The following is an 18450-nucleotide window of genomic DNA, read 5'->3' as shown; positions in this document are numbered from 1 at the left end:
TGACTATTCAAAATCTTTTTTGAATTTTATTTCAGGATTCCATTTAGGCATAAGAGACTTTGACTGTGACTGTTTCTCTGCAACAACTTCAGAGTCATCCGTTGGTACTTTTAGCAGCAGTGCTGCAACTAAATGTATTTCAGACAACAAAGTATCAGTAGCAAGCAAAAGATTTCAATCATCCAGTAAAACCACCACCATGGATGGGTTTGTAGTAAGAACCAGCAAATACAACAAGACACCATAGATGAAAAGATTGCTCGGTTCATTTATGCCACAAATTCTCCTTTTCGCATTGTTAACAATAAACACTTCATTGATATGTTGAGTCTTTATGACCAGGCTACACTGCACCCAGTAGAGCAGACATTGGTGAAAGGTTACTAAATACAGTGTATGAGAAGGAACTTGAACAGTGTGCAAGAAATACTTGGGGGGGGGGGGGGGGGCGAATTTGCCAGTTTAAGCCTCGATAGGTGGAGCAATGTACACAATGATCCAGTAATATGTGCCTATGTGACAATAGAAGATGGGGTTGCATATCTTTCAGAAACAATAGATACATTGGGAAATGCCCACACAACAGAATATTTAAAAGAAGTGGCAATAAAAGCTGTAATAAACTGTGAACAAAAATTCAACTGTCATGTGCGCAGTTTTTTCACAGACAATGCTGCAAACGTGGAAAAGATAAGAAGATACTTAGAAGAAGAAACGGAAGGATGCTCCTTAATAACATATGGCTGCAGTGCCCATTTAATGCATCTTTTAGCCAAAGACTTAAGTACATCTCCTCCAGGAATAAAATAAAATGTAGGCACAGAGAAAATATTTTCATAGTTTGGTATTATTCACTCAAAGCTAAGAAATCTACTGGGAGTTGAAAAAGTAGGAAAACTCGTATTTCTGTTTGTCTATGAATAAAATTGACAGTGGGAGTGGGGAGGATAAGAGCTAGTTGTAGAAGTTTTAAGGACAGTGTACGTTTATTGTTGTGATGACTTGTCTGTTAATGAAATTTGAGCATTAAAAAAAAAAAAAAGTTTAAGGACAGCTGTCAGCCAGCAGACTGCTGCTATTGCAAACGTGAAACATTTAAGATTTAGTTTAATAAAATATAAGTGCTATTATGTTTGTGTGTGTGATTTAGTTCTTACCATTCCTAATGTACTGCTGCTGCATCTACAGTTTGACAGGTAATGAGTATTATGTACTATTTTCTAAATTAATAAAAATCAAGTTATCTAAAAAAATTACAAAGTATATCCTCCCTAGATGTTGTAAAATGCTGTACTGAGTTGTAAATTAACATGTTTAGTGATCAGATTTGCACCATTGTTTAAGAAATATGTGAAGTATCAGTAGGAAACTTGATTTAAATCAATGATTTTCTCTTGGTAATTTAAATCAATGATTTAAAATCAGCTTAATTTACAAAATCAATCCACCTTGCCAGTAAGAGAACAAGCTCTTCTCATGATACAAAGGATATTCCCAATAACAGGATTTTTTTTTTTTTTGGTTTATTTAATTTTAAAGCTTTTGGCATTTTCTTTTCTTCCTCTCTCTCTCTCTCTCTCTCTCTCTTTTTTTTTTTTTAAATAAATAAAATCTCCACTTATTTCTGCCTTTTTTTTTTTTTTTTTTTAATTTTGAACCCGTTGGTTACTATTATTCTGTTTGAACCTCTTCCTAAGTCTTGACAAACAAAAGAGGTTTTTAAATTGTGCTTGCTCAAACAAGTTATCTTAACCCAACAAAAAAGCCCTGTTAAAATGCAGGCTAACATATCTCACCCTCTCTCAGAAAAAATAAGTCATATTTTCTCAATGAAGTTAGTTCAATGGAATTAACTTAACATGACTGGAAAGCCCTCTCAACGTTTGGGAAGTCATGTTATCACCTAATATTTCGTCCAGGTAACAGAAGCTGACACTTAGGCCCAAATTTTCAAAAGTATTTAAGCTCCTAACTTCCACTGAAATCAATAGGAGTTAGGTGCCTAAATACATTTGAGGATCTTGGACTTAGGTCTTGTCTACACAGGGAATTATTCTGGAATAACTATTCCTGATCAACTCCATGTGTGGAGGCTCTAATTCTGGAATAAGTGTGCCTTATTCCAAATTAACTTAATCACAGTGAATTAAGCTAATTCACAATATGGCACTCTTATTGCAGAAAAAGAGTGTAAACACATGGAGTTAATTAGGAACAGTTAACCCATTTAAAATTCACACTGTACCTTATTCCAGATTAATTTTCACGTGTGGACAAATGATACTTAAAAAGTTTTGTTGGCATAGCTATGACTGTTAGGATTGGGGTGAGGTAAGTGGGGGAATCTCACCAAAAGCCCTAGTTTAGATGCAGATAGATGAGCAAAAAAGAGCTTTTGCTAGTACAGCTTATTTTGTTCAGGGAACTGGTATAAACTATATCAACACAAGAACTCTTTCTAGTGTAGACAAGGTCTAAGTACTTTTACTGTATGACTATGTCCAAATTAGCGGAGTTTGTTTGCTTCAATTATGATGAAACAGTTAAAACAGCAACATTTAAGTGTAGACAAGGCCCTAGCTTAAAATAAAAAGTAAGACGTAACTCATCTGATCTGAGAATTTAAATCTTAGCATCTTATTTATATTCCTCAGAGAATCTATTAGCTCCTGTATATTAAATAGAATAAGTCAATTATCATTGGATCAAATTTCCTGCCTAGCCGTAACCATTTGTGTATATATTAATAATTAATAATAAAGATTATAATGTGTAGATTGATCTTAATCAGATTTATTTATACCTGATATGTACAAGATAAAAATGGAGGCCGTTCGCTGAAAACATGGTACACGATGTCCACTTTCAAGTAATCCAGTGTGTTTAGGAGGGACCAGGTTTGATCTTTTAGTGTGTATGCATACAAATTTTTCAGTTTGTATAGTATTTTTATATTTTAAATTCAAAGAGCATTTATATAGCATAAATACCATAAAGTAAAATGTTAACACTAAATCACTGGTAGAAACATGGAAGAATTTAACAGATGAAAAATTCTGCTGCTTGATTCATATAAATATTTATTAATCAGCAAGTTTAATTTTTAATACTAAACATTATTTTTCATTTAGCAGCAACCATTAAGAAAGCTTCTGGTCAGGTCAAATACATGTCTGCCACTAGCAAAGATGGTCTGTGTTTATTAAATGAATTTAGCTTCTTGCCACATCTAACTGATCATTCTCAAATTGGTACTGATATTAAGTGACACCATTTTTTAAACAATAATAAACCAGTCTGTTTCTAAAGCTAGGCTTGTAGAATATTGTATTGTGTCATGGTCACAGATTTTAAAAATTATTATAAACAGTAAAACGCAGTATTTTCTGAGGAAGGAAATGAAATAAACTGATACATTTTTTCAATATCAAACCAAACCAACAAAATTTGGCCATGAAGTCTTTGCAGTTGCCAGTGAGTATATTCAACCCTACTGAGTTCTGAAGAAATCCTCTAACTGATTCATCCTCCAGGCTATCATATAGTATGGGTCAAAGCAGTTAAAGAAAATAAAACATCAGAACGTCTTAGCAGTGTTGCTTTCTATATGCCTTAGATTACGATACATTTTTAGAATAAGAAAAAAGCCACTTGTCCTATTCATTGCTTGATTCAACATGCCTACCCCTTAGCATTCTTAATCCCATATTTGTGCTTGTACAACATACCTTTCAATTACTTGTTCTAATGATAGATAAAATAAATGTTCTGTTCAAAATTAGAAATAGAAAAAAACAAGTTGTGTTAAGGCTTAATATAAATAACATTGTACAATTATAACAAGTTTCTTAATCTTATGTATTATACCTACTCCTAAGAATATTTTATTCAAATATAATTAAAGTATTTTTGACCAAGCAAGAGCCTATAGGTAAACAGGAAAGCTGCATACCAGGATCTACATTCCTTAAAAAGAACAAGTTGTATTGGGAAAACCATTAAAATACATAATTTGCAAACCTACATTTTTTAAAAATTACTGAAACTTTAGTCTACTATGGATTCTTTGGGGCAAGTATGCAATCTGGATGAAATCTGAGAATGGTGACAATATTTTTAGAGAGGACAGAATATTTCTTACCTGGAATTCGGCTTCTTTTAAGAAATCATCTTATAGGAGTCTCACTCTTGGGTCTTGCTCCCAGCAACAAACAGGGCAGAACTTCCTGAGCTTAACAAATTTTTTACCCCTACAGCAGTGGTACTGGAGGCCTGCATACTAGTTCATCTCCACTCCACACGTTGACCAACCCCACACACTAACTCAGCCTCCAGAACCTTCCAGTGAGTTCCTAAATTGCATGGGAAACAAGAGCTTCCCAAAATAAACCAAGTTAGAAAAAAAAATGGTATCAATACAATGACAAAAACACCCACAATTTAACAAAACAAAAATAAAAAAAAAACTCTTCTAAAAAAAATACACCAGAATCTGAGAGGAGGCAGGGGGGTGGTATGTGAGAGAGAGAAAGAATATTGTCAGATAATATCTTCAATGAGGCAGAATTACAGGTGATCAATTTTCCTTTCTTTAAAGATAATCACCACCAGATTCTTGTTCATGAAGAGAAAATAGCTCAAGGGATTTCTTAAAACAAGATAGATAATAAAATACAAACAAGCAGCAAGAAAAGGCAAGCCATCCTCAGCTTCAAATCTGAAGGATCAGAGTAATTTAGTCATCACATACTGCTTCTATCCAGATTCTAAAAATGCAGCACAGAACAGAGAGGTGAATATGGTGATTTTGATTCAGATTTGCTTGGCATCAAGGACTATAGCAGAGATCTATCAAAGGGTTAATGTCCCTCTCTTTGTACTACCTATGCTCAAATACTTTTGTAGAGGAAATGCCTCAACAAAACAATTTAATTTCAGCACTAGCATCTTGGTGCATCAATATACTAAGAGCAAATCATTAGTATATTTCAGAGAACTCTGCTTCAATGCAGATAGCGCAATTCACTTCAAGACAACTGGTGAAGTGGATCTGCTGTAGTTATGGGAAAGGTGTGTCTGTGTTGATAAGAACGGGATCAACAAAGACTCCGAATGCTCGGCTTGAAGGAGCAAGCCTCTGGAGCTAACTGCAGAACAGGCAAAAGGGAGTCTCTCAAGGGTGCCTACAGGAGGGATTGTGTGTCTTCCTCAGGAAACTTGATGACTCTAGGTAACATTTCAAGGCACACCGCACATTTATACATATTGTATTCAACTGAAAGGCAGAAGATGCAGAAGTCATGCGCATTTATGATTGACATCCTTTGGCCCAATTGACATTTCTTTAAGCTTCTTCCCTCCTCTAGGATTTGGCTTGCTGAAATAAAGAAATGCGTGAAAAGTGTCTGAAGTGCCAAATAAGTGTCTAAACTTCCAAATCAGTTTGCCAAAAACTCAAAGCACTGGCAGAATGTGCTCATGTGTTGGAAGAGTGTACCAAAGCAACTGTAGAGTGCACTGTGAAGAAAATCAAAATGTATTCTGATGAAAATGACACAAAATACTACAATCATTGAAGAGTCAAACTAAGTGAAATGATAAAGCATCACCAAGAAAAGAGAGAGGGAGTAAGACAATAAGAATCCCAACACATTGAGGTTTGATGCAATACGATGGGCTGACAAGAAGTCTGAACAAAAAGTTGCAGATCCACAGAGACAATCTTGTTCGTCAGTGCTCTGGAGCTACATAGTCTAAAATTCCAAAGCAGCAACATGAAACTGAATTAAATTAAGTTTTAACAGGAGACTAACAACAAGAACAAAATACCTGGAGAGAAAAACAAAGTAAAAAAATCGGACAACGGTGTCTGATAAAAGTCTGGGGACAGAACCTTCAGAGATCTCAGTCTCTGACCACAATTGAAAGGTAATGGTTAGAAGGTTCTAGAGGCTGAAGCAGTGGTAGCTGATGGATACACAAGTGTTTGGGGTGAGGGAGAACTTCCACATGCTGACTATTACTACAATCACGGATTCTGTGAGGCAAAACACTTTTAGCTAGACTTCTGCTCTGTCTAGCTATGGAAGAATGAGAAACCATAGTGAAACTCCAGTGTAGATGATATCTTTAAAGGATGAATAATAAGAATTACACACTGATCTGGTAAAGAATCTGCAAAATATAATTATGAAGCATAAAATAATGAAGATGCAATAACCAAAGGTGTCAGGAAAGAATGGTATTCTGAAGGATAAAATACTATAGAACAGGTTGACCCTCCACAAAACTGTAAATTGTTCATAAGGCACCATTAAACAAAGAAACAAATACATCAAACAGACAAAGTAGACAATCACTCAGCCAGAAGCACCCACAGCAAAGATACTAAAAAGCCAGGACTATTCTCTACAAATGAAAATATATGTTTATACATATATGTTCTCTGGAATATTTACTATATTTTCATAAATTTGCACAACACTATATCTGTTCTTTGTCCTAGCGGTTACTTACCCCAGTTTTATCACATAGGCGTAAAGTATGAAAAGACCCCACAGCAAATAATTCTCCATCCGGAGCCCAGGCAACAGAAGTTATAGGATAATCATGAGGCTGAGAGCTGTACAGTAGACGACCATAACTATCCCACACCTCCGAAAGAAAAAATAAATTATGGTTTGAATTTATTTTGGACATAGCCTTCTTATTTTAGAGGTATTTCCCCAGCTGAACACGTTAAGTTGTAGAAATATGTTTATTTTTAAACAAATTGCTACTTTAAAAAAAAAGGTATCTAATGCATTTAACAGTTGGGTTTTTGTGTGTGTTTGTGTTTTTACAGTCTATTTATACACACACAACATAATAGCTGGGCCCAATCCTGCATACTTTATATGCCCAAGTCTCCCACTGAAGTCAAGTTTGGAATGCAAGGTTGGGCTCTTCTTTTGTGTATCGTCTCTCAGGATTGTACAACAAATGCTTTGTAGAATCAGATTCCTATTTCTAAGTTATTCTAATGCATTCTCCTCCATCTACTTGGAAAACCAGCACAAAAATAATTTTTATCTGAAGTTGGATTTGTTTTGCTAAAAATATGGGAAATAATATATTGATATCTGTATTCTGCACTATTAACTAGCTGTTTCTTGGTGCATTATTGTATGTTTTTTCCTAGACCTGTATGTTTCCTTAATACTTTCGATCATTCTATTTGTATAGTAATATCAAATATAAAATGGCATGCACATCAACTATCAACAGCCAGTCAGCAAGTCAAGTCAGAGGACACTGAACAGAATCTTTATGGCTTTATATTCTCTTGCCAAGGTTCAAAGGGGAGAGTGTGTGTATGAGACAATGACCCAAACTGAGGTATAGAAGAAATTATTCATGAAAAAAACTTCAAATGCTATGGAATTAACTCCTGTTATGCAAAGTAACTGTTACCTCAGTTTCATGAGTCTTTATTTTTGATGTAAACATTTTCCATCAAAACAACTGAGGGGATGCCAAATTTGTGTGGAACATAGGTTACTTTGGGACTAAAATGAGTGATGTCTTTTGAAATGAGGGACATGTGAAAGGTATATATTTCTATCTTGTTTCCCAAGCTGTTCATGTGAATGTGAAGTAAGTATAAGACTCTTACTGCTGAAACATTATCAACTTTTTTATGAAGAAAAATAATAATGAGGTTCTCAAGATTATTTGTAATTTGGAAATCCTCCAATGCTAGTGCCAGTAGAATACCAACAAGAACACATTATTAATGAATAAAGCAACTTAAAAGTTTATAAAAGTTGTCATCTTGATGAGTTTTTTCTATTAAATAATCAAAGTAAGTACAAATTAAGTTATTATACATAACTAGTTAAGTGATAAAAATAACACTTTACACAGGTTTAAAGCGATTTCCAAAACAGATCTTAGACTGACATGCAGTTGCGTACCATGGGTCTCCAGTGCCCGGGGGCCAATACTTGTATTTGCCCCTCCCCCGACTGTTGGCAGCAGCGCCCCATGTGTGGGGGGGTGGTCTGCAGGCCAGTTTCCCGCTCTCCCCCACTACCCCCTCTGGGGGGGTGGTGGGGAGCAGGAGTACCAGGGGCAGACACCGCAGTGGCAGACACCGCAGACACCGCAGGTCCCCAAAAGGAGGTTGAAGGAAGATATGACTGCTCTCTATAAATACGTCAAAGGGATAAATACCAGGGAGGGAGAGGAATTATTTAAGTTCAGTGCCAATGTGGACACAAGAACTAATGAATATAAACTGGCCATCAGGAAGCTTAAAGTTGAAATTAGACATAGGTTTCTAAACATCACAGGAGTGAGGTTTTGGAATAGCCTTCCAAGGGGAGCAGTGGGGGCAAAAAAACCCAGCTGGCTTCAAAACTTAGCTTGATATATTTATGGAGGGAATGGTATGATGGGATAGCCTAGTTTGGCAATGGACTGATCTTTGACTACTGGTGATAGATATACCAGTGGCCTGTAAAGGGACATTTGATGGGGGTGGGTTCGGAGTTATTACAGAGAATTCTTTCTTGGGTGTCTGGCTGGTGAGTCTTGCCCACATGCTCAGGGTTTAATTGATCACCATATTTGGGGTCGGGAAGGAATGTTCCCCCAGGGCAGATTGGCAAAGGCTCTGGGGTTTTTTTTGCCTTCCTCTGTAGCATGGGCATGGCTCACTTGCAGGTGGACTCTGTGTACCTTGAAGTCTTTAAACCATGATTTGAGGACTTTACTAATGCAGTCATAGGTTAAAGGTTTATTACAGGAGTGGGTGGGTTAGGTTCTGTGGCCTGCATTGTGCAGGAGGTCAGACTAGATGATCATATTAGTCCCTTCTGATCTTACAGTCCATGAGTCTATCCGTAGGGCCAGCTCTGGACCCCCACACTCATGCCATAGTATACGAGGCGCTTCTGGACCTGTGTCCTCTCAGTTCCTACTTGCCGTCAACTCCAATGGTGGAGATGAATGTGCCATCTGCAGCACTGCCCTTCTGAAGCTGGTGTCATCCCAAGCCTGCTGGACAATGGCGTAGTGGGATGCAAAGCTATGTACCGAGGCCCTGCTAGCAGCTCTACAAATGTTTTGTTTCAGGACCTGCACCAAGAAGGCTGCTGAGGAGGCTTGGGCTCTGGTGGAATGGGCCGTGACTATCTTCGGTGGAAGTAAGTTCACCTGCTCATAGCAGAGCCTAATGCAGGAAGATATCCATGAGGAGATCCTCTGAGAGGAAACAGGTAATCCCTTCATCCTTTCCACCACTGCAATGAAAAGTTGTGTGGTCCTATGAAAGGGTTTAGTCCTTTCAATATAGAAGCTAATGCCTGTCTAACATCGAGGATATGCCATTTACACTTCTCACTAGAATAATGCAGTTTAGGATAGAACACCAGCAGGAATATGTCTTGGTTGTTGTGAAAGTGGCATACTATCTTGGGCAGGAAAGCTGGATGAGGCTGCAGCTGGACTGTATCCTTACAGAAAATTGTGTACAGCAGTCCTGAGGTGAGCGCTCTTATCTCAGAAACTCTGTGTACCAAAGTGATAGCCATCAGGAGAGCCACTTTCCAGAAAAGAAGCAATAAGGGGCAAGTTGCTAGAGATTTGAAGGTTGGATAGCTTCGACAGAACCGAGTTTAGATCCCAGGAAGATAGCGGGTCTTGGATCTGGGGGTAAAGTCTCTCCAGGCCTTTAAGGAATCTGGCCATCATGTGGTGGGAAAAACAAGGTTACGTACCAGTAACTGGTATTCTTCGAGATGTGTTGTTCATGTCCATTCCACTATAGGTGAGTGCATGCCTCCATGCATGGTTCCCAGAACTTTTTTCCCCTTAGCAGATGCTGTAGGGCCGGTTCCAGTGCCCCCTGGAGCCCTGCACACATGCCGCGATATATGAGGCACTGCCAGCCCTACGCCCCCTCAGTCCCCTATTTCTGCCAACTCCGGCAGCAGGGACAGGGGGGTAGCGGGCAGGGGGGTGGTTGTGGAATGGACATGAGCAACACATCTCGAAGAACATCAGTTACTGGTACGTACCCTTGTTTTCTTCTTCGAGTGCTTGCTCATGTCCATTCCACTATAGGTGACTAACAAACAAGCAATACCTTGGAGGTGGGTAGGAGTTACCAGTGAGCTGCCCTCTGCACCGCTCTGACGAATCCTGCGTCCTCTCTCGCCTGCTGAACGATGGAGTAGTGGGACATGAAGGTATGCACCGACGACCAGGTTGCAGCTTTGCAGATGTCCTGCAGGGGTACTCTCTCCAAGAAGGCCGCAGATGAGGCTTGAGCTCTGGTTGAGTGCGCTGTGATGGGTCCCGGAAGCAGCACCCTTGCCTGCTTGTAGCAGAACTTGATGCAAGACGTAAACCACAAGGAGATGCGCTGGGTGGAAACAGGTGAGCCTGTCATCTGGTCGGCCACTGTGACGAAGAGCTGCGTTGATTTCCAGAACGGCTTTGTACACTCGATGTAGAAGGCCAGGGCTCGTCTCACGTCCAGCAAATGCCATCTCCTCTCCTCCTCCGGTCCGTGCGGTTTGGGAAAAAACACGGGGAGAAAAATATCTTGATTACAATGAAATTGGGAAACCACCTTGGGCGGGAAAGCTGGATGTGGCCTCAACTGCACCATATCCTTATACAATACTGTATAAGGGGGCTCTGAGGTCAAGGCCCTAATCTTGGAGGCCCTCCTAGCTGAGGTAATGGTGTAGGCCCCAGAACTGTGACATAGACCTGAACCAGAGAAGGCCCAGAGCATGGATATGTATTTGAAGCTTAAGGGTTAATCCTCACAGTGAAAAAGAGCAAAACTAGACATTATAGATAGGGATGTTCCAGACACATTGATTGTTTGTTCATGCCACCCCTCGCTCCACTATGATAATTGACTGCTTGAACATATGAGTGGGAACATCCTGCCTAAACATTTTGTGATTTAACATTTATGACACATTGGGGCCCTGTTTGTGAAGATCTACATATGAATGTTTGGGAACATCCTGAAATCTAATTGTGATAATTTACAAGTGAAGTAAAGTGCCCAATGCGTATTAGGAATGTGGTAGATGTGTAAATCATGGGGCAATGAGAGGGCAGATAAGATTTCTTTTATTTCCTTTTAGTAAAATTGGTATTAATGAAATTGGTGTAGGTATAAGGATGTTATTATGTTAGTAAGTAAGTATAAGATAATGTACCAATGTAATGGGATAAGAACGTAATGATTTTTAGTAAGTATGAATGAGGAGTGAATGAAGTCTGAGTCTACTGAGCTAAAACGGTGAGAAAGTAATTGCTGAGATAATGATTCTCAGCCTCCAAGGTCAGGAGGGAGAGAAGATGCTTTTGTTTAAAGAACTTTTACAACCCAGATGGCCGAAGATCAAGATAACCTCGGAAAACAAGGGAGTTAACACCCAAGGATAGGAACAAGACAAAGTGTGAAACAGGAATGAAAGAAGAATGGGAAAGCTGTCACACTTGCAATATCAAACGTAATTGATGATTACATCAAACAAGGAGACTATCTGACATGACAAAATCCATAGACCTGAATGGGGATGGATAAAAATAAAAATGGGGAGAAGAAACCTGGACTTGGGGTTTGCATAATGAGCCCAAAGGAACATTGTGTCACGACCGACAGAGCCTGGCTCCATCCTCGTGTCTGAGTCACCTGGCCAGTGATTCAGCTCAAGCAACACAGAGGCTGGTAATTATATCCCTCCTGCAGAACTCTGTGTGTGTGTGGGGAGGAAGGGGGTGTTTTTTAGGCAATGGCTCTTTTAAAATATTTTCTGTATTCATAATAAATGCGGCATACTGCCTTGTCCCCTGAATAAGATCCTGCTGTTTATTTCATAAGTGTAACAATGGCCACCAGGAAGGCTACCTTCCATGAAAGCATGAGCAGAGGGCATGAAGCCATGGGTTCAAAGGGGGGCCCTGTGAGTCTCGAGAGAACCAGGTTGAGATCCCAGGGAGACACCGGGTCACGGACCTGCGGATAAATCCTCTCCACCCCCTTGAGGAACCTGACCGATATGGGATGGGAGAACAGGGATCTCCCCTCTAGCAGCTGATGGAAGGCCAAAATGGCCACCGGTGAACCTTCAGAGAGGCTAGCGCCAGACCCTGGAGCTTTAGCTGGAACAGGTACTCCAGGATAGCCTGTACAGGAGAAAAGCTGGGCGGGATGCCCTAAGACTCCGCCGAAGAGGTAAACAATTTCCACTTAGCCCGGTACACGACCTGTGTGGAAGGTTTCCTGCTGCCAAGCAGGACTTGTTGGACTTGCACCGAGTAGGCTCTCTCCTCCTCCATCAGCCACAGAGCCTCCAGGCCGTGAGGTGCAGGGAGTCCAGGTCCGGGTGCAGTAGGTGACCGTGGTCCTGGGACAGAAGGTCGAGCAGCCTCGGGAGCTCCAGGGATGGGGCGATCAAAAGGTCCAGCAGCATGCTGAACCAGTGCTGTCTCGGCGAGGCTGGAATGATGAGTATAACATCTGTCCTGTCCCTCTTTATTTTCAGCAGGACCTTGGGCAGGAGCGGAATGGGTGGGAACGCGTACATGAGGGTCCCCGTCCAGTCGATAAGGAACGCATTGGAAATGGACCCAGTCTCGCGACCCTGGAGCGAGCAGAACCGTGGGAACTTTGCGTTCCAGGCCGACGCAAATAGATCTAGTTGGGGAACACCCCACTTCTGGAAGATCATAACCACCATCTCTGGGTGCAATGACCAGTCACGGCGAGGTAGAAACGACCTGCTGAGGTGATCTGCCTCATCGTTCCTCACTCCCAACTCCTTTTGCAGGAAGTGGACACCCTCCTCAACATAGGAGTGGTGGAAATGGTCCCTCAAGGGGGAAGAGGCTCTATTTGAGGTACTTTCTCATCCTCAAGGCAAAGGAGGGTCTGAGATCCATATGAGACTTGTGTCGTCTGAACAAATATGTCAAACGATCAGGTTTCGCATGGTCTCCCTAGCCTCCAGTAGATGTAAACTGTTGGGCATAGCCCCCCGAGACTATCCCAAGGACCCAACGGTTTGAAGTGAGCTTTGCCCAGGTGCCAAGCCGAGGCCGGTGCCGAGGTGGAGTGGGCCAGCTCGGACGCTGGGCGGAGCGCTGCCTCCATCAGCAGGGCTTTTAACTGGATCTCTCAGTATTTCTGAGTCCTCGGTTTAAAAGCCTTGCAGATCTTGCACTTTTCTTTTATGTTTGCCTCCCCCAAGCACTTAAGGCAGCAGTTGCGGGGTGGTGAGGGGGGGGGGGGGGTCGCTGAGCAGGAAGGCCTTCCCGCAGGAGGCAAACAACTTGAATCCTGGCAACCGGGGCATAACCTGGCCGCTCTAAGTCCCCACAGGGACTTGCCTTATCTCTAACTACTCCTTTTAACAACACTTAACAACTACTTAACTAACTAAACTACTTAGAATAACAAACAAGTTCAAAGAAGGGGAATAGTACTTGCTGAGAGCAAGGCTAGTTCCAGCAACCGTCATGGGCGGAAGGAAGGAACTGAGGGGGCATAGGGCCGGCAGTGCCTCATATACTGCGGCATGTGCGTGGGGCTCCAAGAGGCGCTGGAGCCTGCCCTACGGGATCTGCTAAGGGGAAAAAAGTTCTGGAAACCGTGCACAGAGGCATGCACTCACCTATAGTGGAATGGACATGAGCAAGCACTCGAAGAAGAAACACTGATTTCCCTTGGACTGGGAGGTGAAAGGTGGAAATGGCTGCCAGGTGAACCTTTATTGATGAAATTGCTAGGCCCTGTCCCTTGAGATATAATAAGTAGTCCATGTGATACTGGCTGGATTAGGGGGACAATTTATGATATTATTTAACATCAATATGTAAAAATTACATCAATTCATATGAGATATGCCATGTCAGGTACCATTAGAAAGGTTACATTTGCTAACGATGATATTTTTTGTGTGTATGTATCATATTTGTAATATGGATTATAAATATGTAAGGCATATCTGTATTTCAAATTGTGCTATGTTCTAGGCGACACCCCAGACAGGATGGCAACAGCAATAAACTGCTTAATTACCCATTAAGGGAACTCAAAGATACAATAAGCCCAGGGAAAGAACCCAGGGGCTACACCTTATGAGTCACTAGGGGACTTACTCATGTGACCATGTGACTCCATGTTATTTCTGTAAATTTCTACAAGCAGCATGGCAAAGCGACATAAAAGGCAGCTGCATCACATCCAGATTGTCTTTCGTCTGTCTTCAATCCTGCTTCCTATCTCTGAATCAACTCATCTACACAATCAAAGCTGTGAAACAATGGACTGAAACCCATCCAGATACCGGATGTAGATCAGAGAGACTATACAAGCCTGCAGACTCCACAGTTCTACTGAAAATCTGATATATATGGACTTTTAAATCATTTGTATGTATCTAATTGCTTTAATCATTGTAACACTCCTCAACTTGTTTGTTTCTTTCCTGTTATAATAATCTTCTAGTTTTATATAATAATCTTCTAGCTTTAGTTACTAAATGATTGGCTGGCAATTTTGGATAAAATCCAAACTTATATTGATCTGGTAATGTGGCTGATCCTTTGGGGATCAGGAGAACCTTTTTGGTAAAGACCATAGAGTTTTAAATAACTTATCTCTTTACTGACCTACTGGAAGATTGGGAGCCTGAGACTGAAATGCAATAAGGGGGCTGTGTACTTTCTGTTTTAGCTTCTTGATAATCAGTTTGGGGAATCAGAAGCACTGTTTGTGGTTGGTTGGGAAGTCTAACTAAAGTGTTACCTACCAGTGCTGGGAGAATCTGCTCTCTTTTTGCAGGCTGCCCTGACCTTGGCATTTTCAGGTGGTCTACCCTAGGCACGGCCAGGTCACAGTCCAGCATAGACTGTATTAAGGTCTGAAGAGATGGGATATTCTGACTCCATGCCCAGCAGGAAAATCTCTTCCACTTTGCCAGACAAGATGCTCTGGTAGTGGGTTTTCTGCTGCCCATTAGAACCTGCTGGACCTGAGACGAATGCGCCCGCTCATCTGTATTCAACCATTCAGCCTCTACACTGTCAGGTGTAGGGATACCAGGTCCGGTTATAGGAGTTGTCCAGTATTCTGTGACAACAGATTTTGCCAATGAGGCAGTTCCAGCAGGGCGGGCAGTTGAGAGTTCCAGCAAAGTGCTGAACCAATGTTGTTTCGGCCACATGGGAGCCATGGTGGGGAGGCATACACAAACGTTTCCTGTCCATGAGAGGAGAAAAGCATTGGACAACGACCCTTCACCGGCTCCAGGAAGCGAACAGAAAAGACTACATTTCTTGTTCTTCCTGCAACAGCACCTCAGCAAACCTTGATAGTAAGTTCCTAAGGTTGAAATTGTAACTACCTAGCTGAGCCTGCTGGTTGGCAATTAGAAACTGGAGGCTGGCCATGGAATAAATTTTGCAGCCAAACAAGTCCAGCTTCTTTGAATCTTTATTTTTCAGAGTGCAACTCGGCTGACCATACCTATCCCTCTCATTGGCTGCTACCACAACTAGAGATCCTGAGGGCGGGTGTGTAAAGGGGTACTCAAATCCCTTAGCTGGGACATAGTACTTCTTTTTGGCCCGTTTAGATGTTCGTGACAGCAAAGATGGTGTCTGCCACAGGACCCTGACCACCTCCTCGTCTATGGACAAAGCAACCCAGGTCAGCGCTGCAGCTGCCAATACATCAAAGGGTGTCTGATGAGTCCTTGATCTCCTATGCCTCTAGGCCCAAGTTGGAAGCCACCCTCTTCAGAAGCTCCTGGTGACCCCTGAAGTCATCTAACAGGACTGAGGGCTCTGTGCTGGTGAATGCCTTGTCCGGGGATGAGGAGGAGGATGGCAGAAATAGGGGGGGGCGAGAGGGGGCAAAACTTCCTTCTGCACCTGGGCTGACACGGGCTCTCAGGGCTTGGTGCCATGGTCCAATGCCAAGTCCTGAGCCTCCTCCTGGGCCACTGGTATCACAGAGAACTTCCCTGAGGAATGGTACAATTGGGGACCTGGTACCATCAGGAATTCCCACAGGCTCCAAAGGCCATTGCACCAGCCACTGTCCCTGAGGCCAGCCTATGGGTGGGAGGCTTGCCCCAGCCCATTGTGCCTCCTGTTGCTGATAGGGGCTAATATGGGGGTAGTCCCCCCTGAATCCAAAGAATAGGACTCCTCCTGTGGGGATCACGGAGGAGCTATAAGTGCCTCCATGCGGCTGCAATATGGCACCAGGGAGCGGCATCATTGGGAGGAAGACCAGTGTCTTGAGCCCCGGAAATGGCAGTGCCTTGACAGGTGCTGATGCGGTGCTGGGGATAAGGACACTGAGGACTGGTGCTAGGATTTCCTAGTCTGGTGCCACGGTGTCAAGGACCGGTGCTGCAGAGAGCGAAATCACTGCTGCTCAGATCAGGGTGAGCGTCTCAATGCGAGATGGCGAAAGCAATCTTGGCAACTGATGCTGTGAGGATGGAGACCTCCTTTACGGTGCTGACTGTGGTCCTGGTGATGCCAAATGGTTTGAATATCAGAGGGGGCCCATTGCCGGTTTCCCCTGTGACAACAGGGCCTTCCCGCTATCTGGCTCTGGAGGGAGCTTCAGGGTCAGAGGCAGTGGTAGGGCCATCAGGTCCCTTGCAGCCTAAAATGCCTCTGGTGTTGATGGGATGGTTAACGGGAGGGGCCCTCTTACATTCATCAGAATCGGACGTGACTCCTTCAAGGGGGTAGGTGTTCTAGTCGGAGACCCTTGAGTTTGGTGTCCCGACTCGGGCAGCTGGCCCAACAAGAGTCCTGCGCCTAGTACCCCATTTTCAACCTCTTTGGTGCCATAGAACGGCCTCTCTCTGCGTGTTGCTTCTTCTGTCTCTTCTCTGGGAATGGAGAAGAGGCGTGGCGCCGCAAAGAGCTTGGTGCCAGTGGAGGCACTCTGCACTGAGGCTGACATGCTCGGTACCGAGTCAGCATGGGAGGGTTCAGAGACCGGTCTCAGTGCTGCCTCCATAAGCAGGGCCTTCAGTCGGATCTTCCTGTCTTTCTTCATCCTGGGTCTGAAGCCCTTACAAATTTTACACTTGTCCTTTCTGTGCTCTTCCCCCAGACACTTCAGACAATTGTCATGGAGGTCACTGAGTGGGAGGAGCTTGTTGCAGGTCGTGCAATGTTTGAACCCCAGGGAACAGGGCATGTCCCACTATGGGGTAAAGTCCTTAACCGGACCACAAACACTAACTACAAACTAAGCACTACAACTATTCTACAAAACTTGAAAACCGAACTAACTGCAAGTGGTTAGTTTACCTTTAGCAATTGCAAGAGAGAAAGATGGGTTCCAGCAACCGTCATGGGCGAAAAGAAGGAACTAAGAGGGTGCTGGGCTGGTGGCACCTCATATACTGTAGCATGAGTACGGGGCTCCACAGGGTACCATACCCGGCCCTAGAGATACTGCTAAAGGAAAAAAATTCTGGTAACTGTATGTGGGCACTCACACACCTAGAATGGAATCAACATGAGCAAGCTCTCAAAGAGTTTTTATTTTGCTGTACAGTAGGTTTATGAAAAAAAATGTAGAACATTTAAAAAATAAAACCAGAGTAATTAAAATCTACTGGCCCAGTCCATACTCTCTAAGGTTCACATGGAGGGGTCACCAACATGCAGATCTCCTCTTCCCCTGTCTCTGCTACCATACCCTTCATCTGCTCACAGTTCCCCAGTCTACAGACCCTGCAGTAGATTCACTACAGGACCCCCAGGTCTGTGCAGAAGGTAGAGGAGAACTTGAGAGAAACTGGGAAGGTGTGAGTTGGCTTGGAACATGACTGGAACGGGGATAAAATGAACATCAATCACCCTCATAGGAATCCTAAGGCCACATATTCCTCCTCCCAGGGATCTGGAGCAAACCATGTCATAGAGCATGTCTTTCCTGGGAAAGTATCTCTACTGGAGCTATGCTGGCAGGAAACCTGAATGAGGAAGGGTTAGTGGCTTTTGAAGGCTTATGAGGTCACAGCAACAGCAGGGGCAGAGGGTCTCTGTTAAAGATTATCCTTGGCCTCTTATTAATTCCAGGCTATTTGCCTGGTCTGGGCAGATTATTTGCAGGTGGCACACCTTGCCCTGCAACAGCATGATGCAGAGGGATCACAGTAAATTCCCTTATTCCACCGAGGGGATGAGAATGGACATTGTAATTAATAGATTAGTACGGAGTCCATTCATAGTATGCAATACTTTGACAGATTTAAACATAAAGAGTATATAATTTAAATATTTTTTTTTAAATCACAACACATAAGAGAATGTTAGAATTCAGATATCAACTAATTAAAGTAACTAAGGGAGGGGAACATAAAATGTGCCCTCTATTAGTGATACACAACAGTGTGC

General features: G+C 42.6%; 1 protein-coding gene across 5 annotated transcripts in view; it reads right to left on the bottom strand.

The window, feature by feature from the left end:
* The window catches only part of IFT80 (intraflagellar transport 80), a 117405-nt gene that overhangs the window by 44082 nt on the left and 54873 nt on the right, over window positions 1–18450 (bottom strand). For all 5 annotated transcript variants that reach the window (XM_067544430.1, XM_067544366.1, XM_067544558.1 and 2 more), the window contains exon 8: window positions 6517–6654. In XM_067544430.1, the coding sequence (XP_067400531.1) occupies window positions 6517–6654 (138 nt within the window). The remainder of the gene's footprint in view (window positions 1–6516; window positions 6655–18450) is intronic.

Source organism: Emydura macquarii, unplaced genomic scaffold (assembly GCF_026122565.2).
Source record: "Emydura macquarii macquarii isolate MOO-44397 ecotype Brisbane River unplaced genomic scaffold, CSIRO-AGI_Emac_v2 contig_18, whole genome shotgun sequence".
Lineage (NCBI taxonomy): Eukaryota > Metazoa > Chordata > Testudines > Chelidae > Emydura > Emydura macquarii.
This window is presented reverse-complemented; position numbering and strand designations above follow the sequence as displayed.